Source organism: Notechis scutatus, chromosome 2, assembly GCF_049901735.1.
Source record: "Notechis scutatus isolate UNSWTSFEM ecotype Mainland chromosome 2, rNotScu1.2, whole genome shotgun sequence".
Lineage (NCBI taxonomy): Eukaryota > Metazoa > Chordata > Lepidosauria > Squamata > Elapidae > Notechis > Notechis scutatus.
This window is the reverse complement of record NC_142010.1, coordinates 64824017-64843455: the sequence shown is the minus strand read 5'-3', so window position 1 is coordinate 64843455 and position 19439 is coordinate 64824017. Positions and strand designations below refer to the sequence as shown.

Below are 19439 nucleotides of genomic sequence, written 5' to 3'. Positions count from 1 at the left end.
GTTTAGGAATAACCCGCCCTCCCCGGGTCCCCCCATCTTTGTCCCGAATGAGTTCCTTCTGCAGGTCCTCCAACCCTTCGTTTTTCTCTTTTCGCCTCCTTTCTGTCTACTGTGCGAAAACTCCCAAGGGATGTGGGAACCTTTGTCCACTCTCGGAACCTTTGCTGTCGGTGTGCCTGTTGCTGCCCGGGGAAATCCTCCAAGTAGCTCCGACTAAGGGGACGTATTACCGTTGCGTACCCCAAGCGGAGGGATTGAAGAGCGACGAGAAAGAAGAAGGAGGAGGAGGAGGAGGTGGTGAAGGAGGCGGTGACGGTGACAACGACGAGCGTTAAACGAGGGCCGGCGCGCACCAGGAGCGCGCGGAGCGCCTCAGCGCCCCCTCCCCTCCCCCCCCCCGGGCTCCCTCAGTGGCCTTGGCCCGCGGCCCCACTAGGAGGTGAGACTAGCCCCGGACTCTGGCTAGAGTCGCCAAGAGGGATGGATGGATGAAAGGAAGAAGAGATCGCGCACCAATGGAGGCGCCGGGGGAGCGGATGGGCCCAGGGGGGGTGGGAGGCAGAGAATGGGAAGCCCTCCGCCCCCGCCTCCCCGTGGCGCGAGAGAAAGAAGGCCAGGCATCGCACCGCGGTCGCCCTGAGAATGCATGGCCGCTGCCTTGCTTCAGCCAGGCTCTAGCGTGGGCTCCCTGGGACGGAAAGGCCGGCACGGGGAGGCGTGGGCAAGGGGATCGGGGATCGAGATTCTCGGCGGGTGGGCGGGTAAGTAGAAGGAAGCTGGATCAAACTAGTGTACAGGAAGAGTGAATGTAAAGACGCGGGGTTTCTTCTCTTGAACGTTTTGTTGCCTTGAAGGCTTGGGAGACTTTGAAAGGGTCCTGAGAGAAGAGGCGGTAATGTACGGGGGAGCAAAGATGCGAATCAGGTTGTGAAGCTTAGAGGCCGATCGTTTGTCGTCCCAGAGGAGATCGGGCTATTCTAGCTGCAAAGAATTCGAGGTCCCCGCCTTGTGCGTGGCTAGTTCAAAATGCTACCAACTCTTTGGAAGATCTTGGGATCGTTTTTAAAAAGACTAAAATATTCTAAAGTTAATATTGAAGATGCCAAAGTAGCACAATAATTTAGATGCACACTGTGGAAAGACCTGGCATAATGATATAACTTTAGGTTTGGCTGCCTGCTTTCCATTTTAATCAGTTGTGAACAAAAGTCTTGTGACAACACTTTGAAAACTTTGAAAGGGAAAACGCCTGGTATTTGCTGTTTGATGTCAGTTCTATTTAATTCACCAGATGTAACTTGTTACTTGGTTAAATTATAAAGGATTTTATTTTATTTTTGTGTGCAGATAAAAAAAGTTAATATTTTATATTTTATGTTAACATAATATACATCTATGTCATATATTTTTAAAATTAGAATTACTCTTACTACTGAGTATTAAAGTGAAATAGACACTTCAGATGGTTAAAGTTGCGTTTATTTTGCCTCCATGGGTTGCTTTTGACACAGAGAATTAGAGATTGAAAAACTCGAAAGTATGAATTAGGTTAGTCTATTAAATGAAGTTATTGTAGGAAAATGTGATGATACATTGTCTATTTAACTGTGTCTAATGAAAGAACAGAATCTGCCTGGAACAGATTTACCCCCAGTAAATTGATGCATCTGTTCTGGAGGGTTTGATATATTTGAATAATGAATGGGGCTATCGTTTGATATTTTTGAATAATGAATGGGGCTATCGTTAAAGACTAGTTGGAAGCTATAGCTGGTGCAGAGAATGTAGCTTTTGGTTTTTGAGTTGAATTCAAGGTGCTAAATGATCTATAAAGTCCTTCATGGCTTAGGATCTGCATACTTTTGAGACTACCTCTTTCCCTTATGGTTCCTGCCTGCTCTATGATATCTTGACAGTGTGTCTTGTCAATAAAGAAGTGTCATTGATGGGGTCAAGGAGTAATACCTTCTCTGTTGCTATGACTGCCCTTTGGGATAGCATGCCTCTCTCCCCTCCACTCTGTCCATAGACCTCCAATTATGTTGCCCTTTAGAACGGTCTTAAAAACCTGGCTGTTCCTCCAGCACTGGGCTGGGATGATTTGTGAACTCACAGGGTATTATGTATTTGTATCGTTGTCTTCCCTTGTGAAGTAGAGAGACTCAATTATAGTGGTGGTAGGTATACTGTTGAAAGGTCCGAAGGATCAGGTGGCAGAAATATCCTCTTAAAGAAAATCTATCTATGTGGTCAGTAAATGTTAACACCTATGTAATGACATATGATCAATCATACCGTCAAGCCCATTCTCTTGGCATGGCTGTTTTATTATCTTGACTCCTTAAAATTTATTATCTTGCTTTTGTTTTAATCTCCTTTGTTAGAAGCTTTGAATCACTTGGCAATCGGGTGGCACCAGAAACTGAATTTATAAAAATTTAACGCCATGATCTGAGAACTGAAGGATAATAGAATGATAGAAAGCAAAACTTGAAAAAAGGGAAGACAGAAGCTTGATAGCGAAATGTTTGTACAGACACTGATTGATTATGTGCCATCAAGTCATTTTTTACTTTTAGAGACTTCATACATAGATTTTCTTCCAGATGATCTATCCTAACGTGTTCTTTCAGGACTCCCAAGAGTGCACTGATCACCACTATTACTGAGTCCATCCACTTTGCTGCTGGCTGTATTTTTCTTCTCTTTCCTTCTACCTTTCCCAGCATTAATTAAAACCTTTTCCCGAGCATTTTCATATAATGTGTCTGAAGTAGGAAAATTAGAGCCTGATGATTTGTGCCTCATGCGAGAACTGTGGGCTGATTTGTCAAGAGATGTTTTATATTCTAAGGAAGGAAAACATATATAATTGACTTGTGTTTCTTCCATTTTTCAGTTTTATTTGCAAAGTACAGTTTTTGCATCTTCTTCTATACAGGTTTTTAGGATATTAATAGCTTTTGCATCTTTTTTTATAATTTTCCTGGAGAGTGTGAAAATTCTAATTTGAGCAAGACAGAGATGTAGAGAAATGGGAAACATGAGAAATGAATGTCATTATATCTTGTGCAGGAGCATCTCAGAAATTGTTCTGAGAAGTTTGAGTTTAGTAAGGCTTGATCTAGACAAAGAGGACTTATTCAGTGAAATAATAATAATTCACATTTTAAGCCAGAATAATTTAGGGATAGATTGGGGCTTAGGTTTGTTCTTAACCATGAAAATTCAGTGCACCGTATTAGTTTGAAATTGTGTCAGCACAAACTTAATTTACAGGATTATGATTATAGAGTAAAAGTAAAGAAGGTGCTTTTAGAGCAGGGGTGTCAAACTGGTGGCCTATGGGCCAGATGCATCATGCTCAGGCCACAACCACCCCAGCTCCACAAAGGGAAAAAACATGATGGCAACGTAACATGGAGATTTGACACCTGTGTTTTCGAGCATCTTGAGCTTCTGGAAGAAAGGCAGGATATCAGACATATTCAGTAGCATATTCTTCTATTTTTGTTGGTTATGGGCTAATTGTTTCAATTCTGTTAGCGAGTCTGAGTTTTCCTGGGTCTTCATCTACGTGCTTTAGCCAAGTTTTCTCTGAAGCTTATCATTGTACTTTCCAAACCAAAATGTGTGAGTATGAAAGCCATCAATAAGGAAGTGGTATGTGATCCCATCTACTATGATTTGAAAATTTAAGTTTATTTTTTTCTTGCCTTAGGATAGGTTCAGTATTCTAAGTAAGCAAAACAAGTAAGCTACATTGTGGGTTTATATTACATGTAAACCAGGTCAGCAGAGTGACTGTTCCGAATAATTAAGAGTGAAAAGACAGCTGAATTTAAATTATTAATTCATGAAACAGAAATGGAAAAGGAATGTGGGAGTGTCATCCGTGTCTCATATGAAATATTAGAACAGTAGTAATTCTGTATTTTGCATACATATATAAATAACCTTATTTTTCCTAAATGCTTTTTAAAAAAAATTATTTTTATTTACCAATGTGCACAAAATAAAAAGCTTTATAAAATAAAATGCAGCCATCTTAGCAGGTGATAACATCCAGCAGAACCCTCTAACTTGAAAAGTAAACATGTTCACCTCTAATTAATATTTGAATGGGTGACCACTTGAAAATTCTAGGGTTTTTCTCTAGATTGAAAGTTGGAAAAAACCAACCCCAAAGAAGAATCAGTCACCAGTTTGATTCTTCATATCCTGATAAAAATACTTTCATCAAGATTGGCTGTCAGCAACTATTTATTTAGTTCTGCACACTTTTGTTTATGTGTTCTGGTGGCTTCTTTTTTGACCGCCTTCAATTTTTCCTAGTATCAGGGACTTCTTCACTAATTTTTGCCATTGTTTTATGTGCCTTAAACTTTAGTTTTATTATTAGTGTCTCAGATATACATAACAAGGGAGAAGTCTGGTGTTACTTCACCTAGAATTGAGTAATTTTTCTGGTCCAAGGTATTCTTAATAGTTTTCTCCAGCACCATAATTCAAAGTTATTAATTTATTTAGTTTTTCTAATCGTCCAGGAAGACCATCATCTTGAGAGTGTAAACATTTGTTGTTTATTGTTATTTTACAGTTTATTTTCCAAACTTGTCAAAAGTCTTTTTTTCCAAATAGCAATCTCTTTTATTTCATGGCTACATGTCATAATGATTTGATTGTAGCAAAGAAATATAGAAAATGCATAGTTCCTGCTGCTTGTGGCAATCAAGTCATGTCTAAAATTTTGCAACTTGTGATCTGGTCGCTATAGCAGGAATCTAATCTGCACTGTGGAATTAGGGTCAATCACATATTTTTAGAATGCTATTTTTTGACCAAACCCCTAATGTGAATAATAGTGAATTCTACTGTCCTCATTATTGCAAGTAAAAATAAGCATCAGTTGATGGTGTTATTTTTGTAATTTATTTATGCTGGCCAACACAATACTTATTAAGGCTCTTGTTAACCAATTGTATTAGTGAAACTTTGGATTTATATACTATATTTAACTAGACATTAACTTTTGGAAATTCCTTTTTTTTTTTTCTTTTTGGAAAAACTAGACAATGGTGAAGAAGACCATCTGAATTTGCTCAGAGTATTTCCTGTCAATATCATTTCTCTTAATTCTGACAGGAAGCATTGGTAATACATACAAAGTATATGTTAGAACTCTGGTGGATCATAAATTGAAGTAAATCCTTCTATGTTAGCATGTCCTTCATTGAAGCATGCCTTTTTACCAGTTGGCTGTACATTGGTCCATTTTTTTTTCAGAGGCCGAAAGTATCTATTACCAGACAAGTATAATCATTACCTAGAATAGTACAGACAAGAAGGAATTGATTGTACATCATATATTAAATGACTGAGACTCTAGTATCTGTAATAGTTTGTATAAAAGAGTGAATGTTGGTAAATACAGCTTTTCATAATCCTTTTCTATTATATCATTGTAATATGACAGTTTGAAATTGTTGAGCCTGAAACATAATTATCTGCTAGTCTTTTTGAGTTATGCTTCATTTACTTTAAATAAGTGTTTCTGCAACATTGTATCATCTTGATTTTTCCAGTATAAATATTCTTACTTGCAAAGGAGACAACCCTACTGATTATATCAGTCTCATGTAAGATAGTGATCCTAAATAATTTTCTGCCGAAGAGCTAATATTTAGTGTTCCTTGCATATTTATATACAGTAATGAGCTTTGGAATATCGCTGGTTGTGCCGGAGCTTCCTCCATACGTGCTGAACGCATGCAACAGGCTCGATCAAGGGCTCCGCGTGTCTGGTAGGCAGGATCTGACCAGGTAGGCATTGCTTGGAGCAGATCAGGTGAGGAAGCCCCAAGGCAGGGGCTCAGCAGCCACCGAGATATGAGCGAGCTAGGGAGTGGGCTGCAACAGCCACCCACCGTCTTCTTTCCCCCATCACTGCCGCTTGGATGCCCTTCCTGCCTCCCGCTCCAGGAGCAGAGACAGCTGCCCTCCTTCAGGGGCAGGCAGCCTCACCAGCCACCGGCTTGGAACTGCCGAGTGGGAGAAGGACAGGCAGCCAAGTGGCATTGGGGGGAAGAGGGAGAGAAGGTAGTGGGCAGCTGTTGTGGCGTCCGCTCCCTAGCTCCCTCACGTCTTGCTAGCTCCGCTTCTCCACGGGCTGCCAAGCTCTCCTCATGAGTGAAGGGCTGCGCCTTTTGCCACCATAGAAAAGAGCTCAAAGATTTGCCACTGTCGCTCTGTTGGGCGGAGGGGAAGCTGAAGGGTCCCAATGGGAGAGGCTGCGTCTGCTGCATAATTAAGCATCGCTTCCAAGAGTTGCGCTTAGTGCCAGGGTGGTACTCTCCACTGAGGGCCTCCCACTTTCCCTCCCCCCGCCTCAGACCCCACATCCAGCCCGTGACTGCGGTATCTTCTGCTTCTGGGCTAATCCAGCTGGCATGGGATAGTGCTGCGCTAGAGCACGGCATGCTCTCAGGCCTTCCACCCCTCTCTGCTTCTGCTCTGCTTCACCCAGAATGAATGGAAAGTGTGCAGGTACCTGGCACTAAGCACAACTCTTGGAAGTGATGCGTAATTAAGCGGCAGGCGCAACCTCTCCCCTTTGGTTTCCCCCCCCCCAGTGGAGTGACGATGGACTGAAGTCCCTGGCAAATCTTTGAGTTCTTTCCTCGGCTGCCAAAAGGCGCGGCCCGTTTTTGGCCTCTCCCATCCCCAGAAGCACTCTGCTGGCCAAAAACAGGGCACGCGGATGCCTCCCAGGGCCTCTGCCCACCCCTTTTTTCGCCCCTCCCACCCTCCAGAAGCATTCTGCTGGCCAAAAACGTTGGCCTTACCTTCCAGTTCCAGCCCATGGGACTCGCCAAGGAAAATCCTGCACTCGGCCTAAGGGTGGGGGCTGGCAGGTGGGCGGGGTGATGTGGGCGGGGCAGCCTCATGGTCCCATGGGGGCCAGATTTAGCCCCGAAACTAGCCAGCTCGGGGCGCTCCAGCGGCGAGCACGGATCGAAGCCTCGCAGAGACGAGGTTTCGGTCTGTCGCTGAAGAAGCTTAAACCGGAAGTCTGCATGCGGGCCAGATTAATGGCTTCGGTGGGCTGTATCCAGCCCGCAGGCCATAGTTTGAGAATGCCTGGGATGGATAGATAGATATAGATATAGAGTATATAGAGAACAGGAAAAAAAAGCCTAGTGCAAAATGTTTACATATGTACCAATCCAGAATATTGCTGTTCATTCAGGCTTTTTCACCTTCAGGACAAATTCCAATTTGCAGGAAGCATATTGCAACTCTGGACAAGAATTGCAAACTATTCATAATCTAATTTGTGGTATTCAATATGAACTGCATTAGAGAGTCATCGACTTACAACCATAATTGAACCCAAAATTTCTGTTGCTAAGTGAGCCATTTGTTAAGTGAGTTTTGCCCCATTTTACGAACTTTCTTGCCACAGTTGTTAAGTGCAGTGGTTAAGTTAATAACACGGTTGTTAAATCGGGGCTTCTCCATTGACTTTGCTTGTCATAAAAGGGGCTCACATGAACCGGGACACTCCAACCGTCATAAATATGAATCAGTTGCCAAATATCTGAATTTTGATCACGTAACCAAAGGGATGCTTCAATGGTTGTAAGTGTGAGAAATGGTCATAAGTCACTTTTTTCAGTGCTATTGTCACTTTGAATGGTCACTAAATGAACTGTTGTAAGTCGAGGACTACCTGTATGCATTTGGTATAAGATGATTTATTTTCAACCATAGACTTTTCTACTTGGAAGTTACTGTGTTTAATTTGTATGCTTGACTAGGAGGAGAATGTAACCTGCAATTTACACAATGATCTTAATGTATGAGAAAGTATGTTGTAAAAATGTAGCTAGTAAGGCAGGACTTATCCATTTCCAAGCCAAAGAGCAGAATAAACTGCCAAAGTTTTGTTGATTCAGAAAGTCAGCAAAGAAAAACATAGCTTAATTGGTTAGAAGTTAATTAGCTTTTGCTGTAAGCATGTTCTTAAATATGGGGTAAGTTTCTGAAAAGGCAAGATTATGCAATATCAGATTTCATACTGATAGCTATGCTGAAAGAATAAGTTACTTATGTAATACAAGACTTTTATCATTTACCTGGACATTCAAAGTGGGTTAGATTTGGGTTGTTCTTAGATTGCAGCAAAGATAATCTTTTTTACTCAGCCAAGTCACATGCCATGTTGATTTTCTACATCAAGATAGCCCTAAATTAGAATAAGGATTATAGTTTAGATACATAAAAGAAATAAATAAAAGCAAATGTTTGCCACGACTCAGATATGTAGAGCAACCCAGATATACGTGCTAATATTTTAGATTGTAATTTATGATGTTATGTAATCTGAATCTTGCCTACAGCTAAAAATATTTATTGGAGTATTATATGCTTTGAGAGTTACTTTGGTAAATAGCGTAGCTTGGGAATTTTCTGACTCATATTGTAAATGAGGCAACCTGTTCTGTCACCAGCAGTTTTGTTCTATGCTTATCATCAGATACTGCCGTGTACTTATTTTTTTTTTCTAGAATTAGAATGGATACTGAGTTATTCTACTCTATTCCAATATAATGGAGGTGGTAAAAGCATATCTTTTCTCATCCCAAGTTTTTTTTCTCCTTCTCCTTTATTTTATTTATTTATTTTATTTATTTTGTCAAGCGATTATAAGATTAAAGGTATAAGTATAGACATAATTATGAGTACATGAAATGGATACAAATAAGAAAAATAAAAAGAAACAATAGGACAGGGACGGTAGGCACATTGGTGCGCTTATGCATGCCCCCTACAGACCTCTTAGGAAAGGGGTGAGGTCAATAACAGACAGTCTAAGGTTAAAGTTTTTGGGGTTTGGGGAAGAAACCACAGTCAGGTAGAGTATTCCAGACATTGACCACTCTGTTGCTGAAGTCGTATTTCCTGCAATCACGTTTGGTTGTCTGAAGGTAAATAAGACCACTACCATTTTAGAGTAATTTGTAGTTATTTGTCATAGTAGATTGTTAATGCTATAAATATAGATATAAATGAATGAATGAAGAAGACAGCCAAGTACTTTATATATGAGTAATCCTTTGACCTTTTGCTGGCTTTCTGACATATGCCTAGCCTGTTCGTGATTCAAAGTACTCCCAACAATTTAGTTTCATTTTTCTTTTACTCTTAAAGTATCCTGAGATGACCAGCGGTTAGTAGCAAGAAATAGAAGCATATAACTAAACAAGATGGATAGGATGTTAAAATAACAACTATATGAGTTAGATGTCTAGTACTCTGTTTCTCTCATCTTAAAAATATTCCTAAGCCAAGTATAGTCCTTGGACTATAATTAACCAGAGGTAAATCTATGAATAGGATTCCTTGAGTTTGTATCTATTGTGTGCTCTTGTATTGATATGGTTGAAGCTGAAGTATTCATTGACAGGTAGGACATTGCAATATATAATTTTATATACTATACTTAGATCAGACTGAAGGCGGCGTAGTTCTAGGTTTTCTAGGTCTAGAATTTCAAGTCTGGTGGCATAAGTTATTCTGCAACGAGTAGAGTAGAGGAGTAGTTTGTGTGTGTGTGTGTGTGTGTGTGTTGTGTATTTCTGCTTGCAAAATTTTCTGTTATTATATCCTCTTTTATTACTCTACCAAAGAAATAATTTAAAAGATACAGAAAATACAGTTTGGCTTTTATCTTCTTTTGCTAGTGCGTCAGCTTTTAATTGCAATGATTGCTTGTACCCATCTGGATAATTCATTCCTTTGTGGATACTTCTTTCATACAAATCTTCTCTACTCTTGGGAGTTATCTTAAATTTTGTGTCGTGATTGTTAATTATAAATTGTATAGGTCATTTTAATAAGGTGATTTTTGCATGAAAATAACAATAAATCAACTTTTTTTGTCAGTCTTAGTTCGTGGGATTTAGTTCTAAATTGACTTTCTGTTGTATTTAAGAAATGTTATGCTCCCAAATTAGCTTAGTTTGCCCTTTTTATTGATAACAGTAAAATATTTTTTGTAAAAATAATTTTTGATCTATATATTTATCTAATGTTTTAAAAAACTAAATAAATTTAATTCTTAAAATTATTGGATGAATTGAGAAACTTACATGGAATTATATAAAAAATAATTAGACCTGATTTCATGTCTATATTCAAAAGGTTGAAATATCTGTTCTCATCTTGCTTCCCATTGGTAAATACTGGAGTAATAAGGGGCTGTAGCTTTAGTAAAAGACATTCACAAATATGAGGTTGATGTTTAAACAGTAGTTTGATCCAGAGCCATATAATCTTGTGTAATTTTTATGTGTAAAGTAATGTATCAAAATTACAACTTTTAATGTACTTATTATGTTAGGGGAATAGAAGATGAGTTTATTAAGAGATAATTCTGAGCTGTCAACATATTGAAATTAATCATTTGAAAATAATTTGCTCATCAATTTGAAACAAGTGCTACCACCATTGCTTAAATGCTGATCTGTGTGTGAGAGAGAAAGGTTGGAATAACCTATCATAAAACTAGGGAGGTGGGTGTATTATGTAATTTTCCTTGGTAGATAGCTTTGAACTGGGTTAGGCATGTGTAAAAAATGAGGGGAAGCTAATGTCTAGTTGTGGTTACCTGACTGGGATAGAATACTCATATTTTATATTTCAAGTTTGTCATGTGACAGTTAGCCCTCTAAAGTAGCACTTCTTATGTAACTGGAAATAAGATAGATAGATGATAATGAAATGGGCATGCAGGTGTGGGAAGGCTGGTTTTATGATCAGATTTTGCTTGATCCAGTAAGAGGTTCACCAGTATAAGTTGACACTGTTTGGGTATGAGCTTCCTTAAAATAAAATTGGTTTTGATAAGATTTTTATTGTATACAGGATGCATCAAAAGGCAGGCTCCAGAACCCAATCATAATATGTTTTAATATTTTTTTCAGAGAAAATGTTACTATACATAGAGATGTTGAAAGGCATCAAAAGAATAAGGAAGTATTTACAAAAAATGGCAACCAAATTGAACATTTAATATAATTTATATGATACATTGTATACAGGGCCTGACTTTTGCTATCTTCTGTACATATTTTATTTGTTAAATAAGGACTAATAGCTTTAAATACATTATTAGAATAAAAATCTTCCATTAAAAGTATTCTATTCAATTATTTAATAACTTAGAAATACTCTTAAATCTGACTGGATTCATTGATTATTTTATGTTGATTTTTTATTGAATTTTATTAGAGAAGCCACAATTGAAGGTCTGAAGCCATCCTGGTTATTAAGTTGAAAAAATAGAATATATTCCTATTTTCTGGGAAGATAAATTTAGACCTAGTTTAAAAAGGAAATAAACAAGCATTGGGAAGCGCAGACTTCACATTTAACATTATGTTTATTTTAAGGGAGTTGTTATGTAACTGTCTTCTTGCTCTTTGGCTTTATTTTTCTTTCTCTTTCTTCCTATACTTAATCTGATTAGATTAGAAATCTAATTTCCTAGATTAGATTTAGATTAGAAATTTAATCAGATCTGAAGAAATGGAAGCAATCAGTATATATTTAAACAGTGATCAATTTGGATTGGCTTGTACTTTAGGTTCCTTATTTTACTCTTGATAATTTCCAGTATTCACAGTGTAGCTATAATGTGTTGGGTTCACATGTAATACTACCCCATTATTTCTTGATTTAGTATCCCTGACTGAGTTCACATAATTATTGTAAATTGTGACACTGGCTTCTTATATGTGTAGGCAATAAGAGAAGATCGTATTCATTGCTCAATCCTTTAAGTATCCTGTGCATTTACAGTTTTGGGTAGGATCAAATCTGTTCAGGGTTTTGCAAATCAAAAATAGTTCATGGATAAAATCCAAATATATACTTTCTTTAAAGAAATACTTTCTCCAGTTAATCTAGAGCGTTATAATTCTACTAATCCAACCTCCCTTGGCCCTCAGAATTTACTCTGGAAGAACTCCAGAGTGTTATACAAATTGAAGTTTGTACTAGTTGAAAATTGTTCACATATTATTGGGTTACATTTCTTCCACCATACAAGAGTGACTATAAGCTTAATATTCAATCAATATATTATTGAGAAGTACGTTTCCATCAAACTGTAGTAATAAAACATTTTTCTATTGGGATGTCCCAAAGGTCCTTTTTTCAAACAGCAACTGGACTTCCTTTGTTTTTGCTTGAACATGTTTCATTTCTCACCCAAGAAGCTTCTTCAGAACTGAAGAAGACCAAAAATTAATTGTGCATTAAAACATTATAATAATTGTTGTAAATCTATACTAATTCAAGTATTTCAACAATTACCTTTACTTGTTAACTTTTCAATTCCTTAATCTATTCCACTACTTCATTTTGATTTGACATCGTTCATCTGCTTCCCTTATTATTGCTCCTTTGGTTGTATACATACTGTATCTTTTTATTCATTTAACATTTATTCTCTAACTATTAATTGATTATATATCCATGTTTGCATTAAATATATGACTTTTAATTAAAATTTATTATAGAAAATTCTGTAAACCATTATAGCTAATGACAGCATGAGTTATAACATTAAACTATCATTTGATAAATATTTATCTTATTTATTTTAAAAGTGTGTGACAGAAGTCACAAGAGTTTTCAAAAGTTGAGAATATTTTATTATAAAGTGAGCAAAAGTATGTTTTATATAACATTCATTGGAAAATATTAATCAGGAAATATTCAGATATAATAGAGAATAATCATGCATGCATGTTTGTTTTAAGCAATTTAAATTTCCTTCAGTTTGGAATTGTATCATCATAGAGATGCACAGATGTTTAAAGTGCTTGTTATCATGTTATATTTTCAGCTATAAATTTAAATAAATGGTTGGAGACTTTGTAATTATTCCCATGCCTTGCCATGAAAAGGATATCATAATTCTAAAAAGTGATATGTTTATAAGAATTCTAAGTTTATGTACCACTTTATAATGCCTTGGTAAGGCCACAGTTGGAATACTGCATCCAGTTTTGGTCGCCACAATGTGAAAAGATGTTGAGACTCTAGAGTGCAGAGAAGAGCAACAAAGATGATTAGGGGACTAAAATGTATAAAGAACAGTTGCTGGAACTGGGTATGTCTAGTCTGATGAAAAGAAGGACTAGGGGTGACATGATAGCTGTGTTCTAATCTAATATCTCAGGGGCTGCCAAAAAGAAGAGGGAGTCAACCTGTTCTCCAAAACACCTGAGGGCAGGACAAGAAGCAATGAATGGAAACTACTCAAGGAGAGAAGCAACCTAGAACTAAGGAGAAATTTCCTGACACTGGGAACAATTAATCAATGGAACAACTTGCCTCCAGAAGTTGTGAAAACTCCCAACACTGGAAGTTTTTAAGAAGAGATTGGAGAATCATTTGTCTGAAGTGGTGTACGGCAGTGGTGACGAACCTATGGCATGTGTGTCAGAGGGGGCACTCAGAGCCGTTGCCCCAGCACAGAGTTCACCAGAGTTTGTCGATTGGGGCAGCCCCAGTGGGATCAGGCATCTCAGGGGGCAGGCAAGGGGCGGGGTCTTCATCCTGGCAGAAAGTGATGGGGGGGGGGAAGAAGAGTTTGATGGAGCTGGAGTTGCAGAAGTGGAGACAGAGCTGCTTTGGGGACAGAGTTGCCTGAAATTGTAAATATCAAAAGTTGTTTGCATCTTTTAAAGCTCTGTTATTGTGGGTTTTTCTTTTAAGGCAAAAGATGTTAATGCATGAGTTGTTTTTTCTAAACTAAAACCTCAGTATTCAGGTTAAATTGTCGTGTTGTCACTTTGCGATAAATGGGTTTTGAGTTGCAGTTTGGGCACTAGGTCTCTAAAAGGTGCACCATCACTGGTGTAGGGTTTCCTGCCCAAGCAGGGGGTTGGACTAGAAGACCTCCAAGGTCCCTTCCAACTTTATAATTCTAAGTTAGTAATAGAGGAATCTGGATAATTTTCAACAATCTTGGCTTGTGCTACATCATGCCTTAGAGCTTGTAAATTTTATCTAATGTTTATTTCCTCTATTTTAATTTGTAGGGCTGCTGTGATATAGATCATGAGCAGGTAATGCACAAGGAGTGCTACTGGGAATCATGTCGGACGAGTCAGTCTCAGGGAGTGATCCAGATGTGGACCCAGATTTGGAGCAGGAGGATATGGAAGAGGAAGAGGAGGAAGAAGATGATGAGGAAGCAATGGAGGAGGACAATGATGGAGATGATGAAGAGGATTTACTTGATGAGAATGGTGAGTTAATGGGTTCGGGAAACATTGCTGGAAGTGTGTATTCTGATGATTTTAATTTTATACAGAAATATAGTTTTAATTGTTTAAATCTTATACAAAATACAGATTTGTTCATTCTGGAACATATGATACCATTTGGAACACTTTAACTGATAGTTTTTATAAGGAGCAGACACGTCCTGGGTTGGTAACTTGTACTTCTATGACTAAAGCAATATGTCAAATTTGTAATCTGGACAATTATATAAAGCACTTGAACACTCCTCATATCTTTTGGAAATATTATTCATCTTTTATGCTATTTTTGGATAGAGATATAAGACTCAGTAAAAAATGCAAGATGAATTCTTTGAATTGAAAAATAGATTTTCATTATTGGACTATCAGGTGATGCCAAAATACCTTACAGTCAAAAAACGAATGTGGCAGCTGGCCTTCATTGTATCTAGTACATTGGTAGAATTTTATCGGGCTCATTTAAATGTAACTAATTTAGATTGATAGTTGTATCTTTGATCAATTTGTTTTGATGTTTTTAAAATCCAGTATGACATTTTGGGAGTGTTTCAGTGATAGAGCAATGCATCACAGAACAACTAGAGACAAGAACAGTTTTTCCCGAACGCCATCACTCTGCTAAACAAATAATTCCCTCAACACTATCAAACTATTTTCTAAGTCTTCATTACTATTACTTTTACTATTAATCCTTCCATCCTTCCTTTTACCCATCTCCTCCCACTAATGACTGTATGACTGTAGCTTTGTCGCTTGCATCCTAACGATTTTTATTGACTGTTTCCTAGTATGATTTGATTGCTTATTGTACCCTATGACTATTACTCAGTGTTGTACCTTATGATTCTCCCATGAGCCGTTCAGAGCATCCAGTGATGGGAAGGTGCTTCAGTCCCTTCTAGGAAGGCTGGGCTTAAACTTGTGGACACTCCTCCTCCACCACGAGACTCCTCTTTAGCATCCCCAGTTTTAGCTCAGCCTTTCTTCAGACAGGTTGTGTTATTGTTTTCCTGGTCAGAACAGAACACTGGCGATTTAGCTGATTTAGCTGATTTATTTCTCAGGTCAGGTAATACCATAGTTTCTGTCACCAACCACCCCCCTGGGAACCTCCAAAAGTCATTTCGCTCGGTTTTTTGTTTTGTTTTGTTTTGTTTTTACGTTCCAGCCTCCCGAGGCTAAAGCCTCATAAACAGGAGGCTTATCTTTCCAATCTGCCCTGAGGCTAAAAGCCTCTCCTTTCAGAGACATGCTGCCTTAAACTTCTAAACAAGGAGGCTTATCTCTCAGATCTCCCAGCCCTCTGTCCCTTCTAGGTTTGAAGCTTCCATTTAAAAGTGCAGCCTTTTTCCCTTTTTATTACGAGGCTTTCCCCGCAGAACACCTCAGGGCAGGGAATTAGCCCCTGCGCCTTCCCGCTGAGCGGTTTTGCTTTCAGCAGGCCTGGCGGTGATAGCTGCTTTCGTTTTCATTCTGCCATGAGGCAGCCAGCATTTTAAAGGCTGAGTGGTTAAATTTGCTGAGTAATTGTTACTGTCTGTGAGGCAAGTTACCCAACAAGGTTTCCCTTTTTGGGGACCTGGGAAGGGGGAGTCCTACCACCAGTCCACTGGATGATAGAGGACTTGAACTGCTGGATTCCACAGGCAATAAGTGCAGCTAAACTGATCTAATTATCAGTTACAGACCTCTGTGCCCTCATATAGGTGCCAGGTCTGGAGTGGGGTGTTCTGGTCTCCATATTTGATATTACAAGTACTTTATTCAAAAAATGACTTGATTGACTTAAATTCTACAAATCTTTAAGTTATTAAAAGATAGATAGATAGATAGATAGATAGATAGATAGATAGATAGATAGATGATAGATAGATAGATAGATAGATAGATAGATAGATAGATAGATAACAAAGCAAAACAGAACAAAGAGACAACATTTGTTAAAGGCATCGGGGAACTATTTATTCCAGGATCCCCTGCCCCTTAAGGGAGCAGGCCCCTAGGTGTTCCAGCCACCTAATTCCATAGCCTCTTTCCATTGCTATCAAAGGCATTACCATGGCCAGCAGCTACAACTCCAGATCTAGACTAACTGCTAAAAATAGAGATAAGTCCACGGAGCCCAAAAAGATCTCTAAGGCAGCAGGGAAAGATGCACGCAGATGCCATCAGGCATTAGAAAGGCAGGTGGAAAAACGTACACGAGCAGCTGCACAGCGCACCTCTTCAACAGTCATCATACCCTCTACCTCACAGGCCCAGAACCCTCCAACCAACCCTCTGGACTTATCCAGAAGGAGCAGCATATCGATACAACCTCCCCAGGAGGCTCTTTCTAACATTCTCTCCCCAAGGAGGGCCCCAGAGGCAACATTTACGCCAACTGCAGCTGACCTCAGACAAGAGGAGGAACTTCCGGAGGAAATCTCTGCCAACATGAGGGCATGGATGGAGCTAGCTATCCAGAAGGGCATAGCAGCAGGCGTCCAACAGGCTATTCAGGCAGGACGAACGCCCTCAGCTTCGGTTTGCAGATCTCTTTCTGAACGATCTCTGGCATCACGGATCCACATCTTCATCAGGTACCCCCCGCAGAACTATCGTTGCCCACTGTCAGAGACCCTCAGTACACACAGGATATGGGAGATCAAGGGGATCCAATGGATCAAATGGAGGAGGGGTCGATACACACTGTTAACCAGGTATTGTCAGAGGTGGATCCGCTAGAAAGGGGGATGTCTGACGATGAAAGCCTCTCACCTGACCTCCCCGTATTTACAGGATTATTCCGCCACAATTATTTAAATCCCTGCTGTTTAAGGCACGGCTGGATAATACGGGTACCCCTCCCCCACCAAATACTCCAGGGGAAGCAGTGGATCTCATATTCTCTCAACCAGTCACTGAGGCAGAGATTATCCCTGTGCCATATATGTTTTCCAATTTAGTACAAAAACAATGGGCTGCAGCAGCCTTATATCCCACTCCCACAGGACATGATAAAAAATACTATAATTTGGCACGCGAGTTCTCTAAATTTCTAAACACTCCGGAAGTGGACGAGCCTATCATTGTGCTTGCATCTTCCTCAGCCATCCCAAGTGAAGCTGAAGAGGCTCTCAAGCCTGAGGAAAAGAGGGCGGAACTAGCCCTCCACAGGGCACATGTCTCAGATGCATGGGCCATCAGAGCAGCCACACTGCCTCCTTTTTCACCAGATATCTCTCAGATGGCTCTGCCACCTGAGGGATACCATTCCAGCCTCAAACATTAGGACACATCAAGATGTGGCTAAATTAATCGCTGCTGCAGAGTTTTCAGCAGATGCTACCTTCAATGTAGTTAAATTTTCCTCTAGGGCCATTGCTTCCCAAATTGCGGCTAGAAGGTTACTTTGGCTCAGGCATTAGCAGGCAGGTGTCAAGCACAAGTGGCGGCTTGCCTCACCTCCCATCTCAGAGAACAAACTATTTGGCAGTGCGCTTGAACCTCTCCTAATTGAAACCAGAACCAGAAAGAAAATTCTTCCCTCTCTTTTTCGTCGATCAGAGTCCAGATATCCACAGCCCTTTTGTAGGGGTTCCTTTCACCCCTTCTACCAACCCTACTATCCAAGATTTCAAAGACAGCCTGGATTCAGACAACAGACAGGTAGAATTGAACCTGGGGACAGATATAGAAGGGGACTCCATCCTAGGAGACAATTTCAAGGAACAGGATCTATTCTAGGCCCTTCCGCAGGTCCAAGTAACGACCACAATGAGATTCCCATTGGCGGTCGCCTAAAAAGGTTTGCTGACCAATGGGACTCCTCTACCACTGACGCATGGATCAGGAACACAGTACGATTTGGTCTGGCACTGGAGTTCAGCTCCATCCCTCCGGATTTTTTTATGAAGTCCCCAATTTGCAAGGATGCAGAAAAAAGGTTTCTCATGGACACAGCCATAGCACATCTGCTAGAGATGCGGGCCATGCAACTCATCCCTTCTAATCAAAAAGGTCTTGGTTTTTATTCGCACTTCTTCGTGGTCCCTAAAAGTTCAGGGGGATGGAGGGCAATCCTGGACTTAAAACGTCTAAACCAATATTTAGTTTACTGAAGATTTAAAATGACCACTCTCCAATCCATCTTACTCAGCATCAGAAAAAATGATGTCCTTACCTCCATAGACCTCACGGAAGCTTACTTACGTATCCCAATTAGGCCCTCACATTTCAAATTCCTTGGTTTCTGTTACAACAACGTCCATTACGAATATATTGCTCTCCCATTTGGCCTAGCTTCAGCTCCCAGAACTTTTACAAAGGTCTTGGCTGCCTTGGCAGCATCATTCAGAGATAGGTTCCTCCGACTTCAATGCTACTTGGATGACATTCTTATTCTGGCATCTTCCATCAATCAAGCAAATTCAAACACTCAAACTACACTTGTAACCCTACAACAACATGGGTTCTCAATCAATTGGTCAAAAAGTCATTTAACACCCTCTACTAGACTCATTCACCTTGGTGCCATCATTGACACCCTGGAAGGCAAAGTTTTCCTCTCCCCTGACAGACAAGAAAGCATTAGAGATTTGGCTCAACAGATCAGAACTCTTTAGGAAAGTACAACTATGTCTCCTTTCTAAATTGCTCAAAAAAATGATTTCTTGTATTTCTATTGTCCCTTGGACCCGGTTCCATGCAAGATCCCTGCAGTGGTTCCTGTTGCCATACCAACGCGCCGGGAGAGACGACGCCAGGACTTGCATAAAAGTTCCATCAACCGTTCTCAGGTCTCTACGATGGTGGACACGACCCGAAATCAACAAGGGATGCCCTTTCAAGGATCCACACAGGTCGATTGTTACAACAGATGCCAGTCTAATGGGATGGGGGCCCCACTTCCAATCACATACAGCGCAAGGCCTTTGGACAAACTCAGAGAAGGCACACAATATCAACTGGCTAGAACTGAGAGCGGTGTACTTGGCACTTCGACAATTCCTCCCGCATCTCCATTGCAAACGTGCTCGTCTTAACAGACAACGTAACTACAAAGGCCCATATCAACAAACAAGGGGGCACTCATTCCAATCTACTAATGAG

At 39.8% G+C, this 19439-nt stretch overlaps 1 protein-coding gene across 3 annotated transcripts in view; it reads left to right on the top strand.

Annotated features, from left to right (window-relative positions):
• The first annotated feature begins 238 nt into the window (after positions 1-238).
• Positions 239-19439, top strand: part of RAD54L2 (RAD54 like 2) — a 71555-nt gene continuing 52354 nt past the window's right edge. For all 3 annotated transcript variants that reach the window (XM_087954943.1, XM_087954942.1, XM_026673257.2), the window contains exons 1-2: positions 239-439; positions 14118-14327. In XM_087954943.1, the coding sequence (XP_087811069.1) occupies positions 14174-14327 (154 nt within the window). In that variant the 5' untranslated portion in view covers positions 239-439; positions 14118-14173. The remainder of the gene's footprint in view (positions 440-14117; positions 14328-19439) is intronic.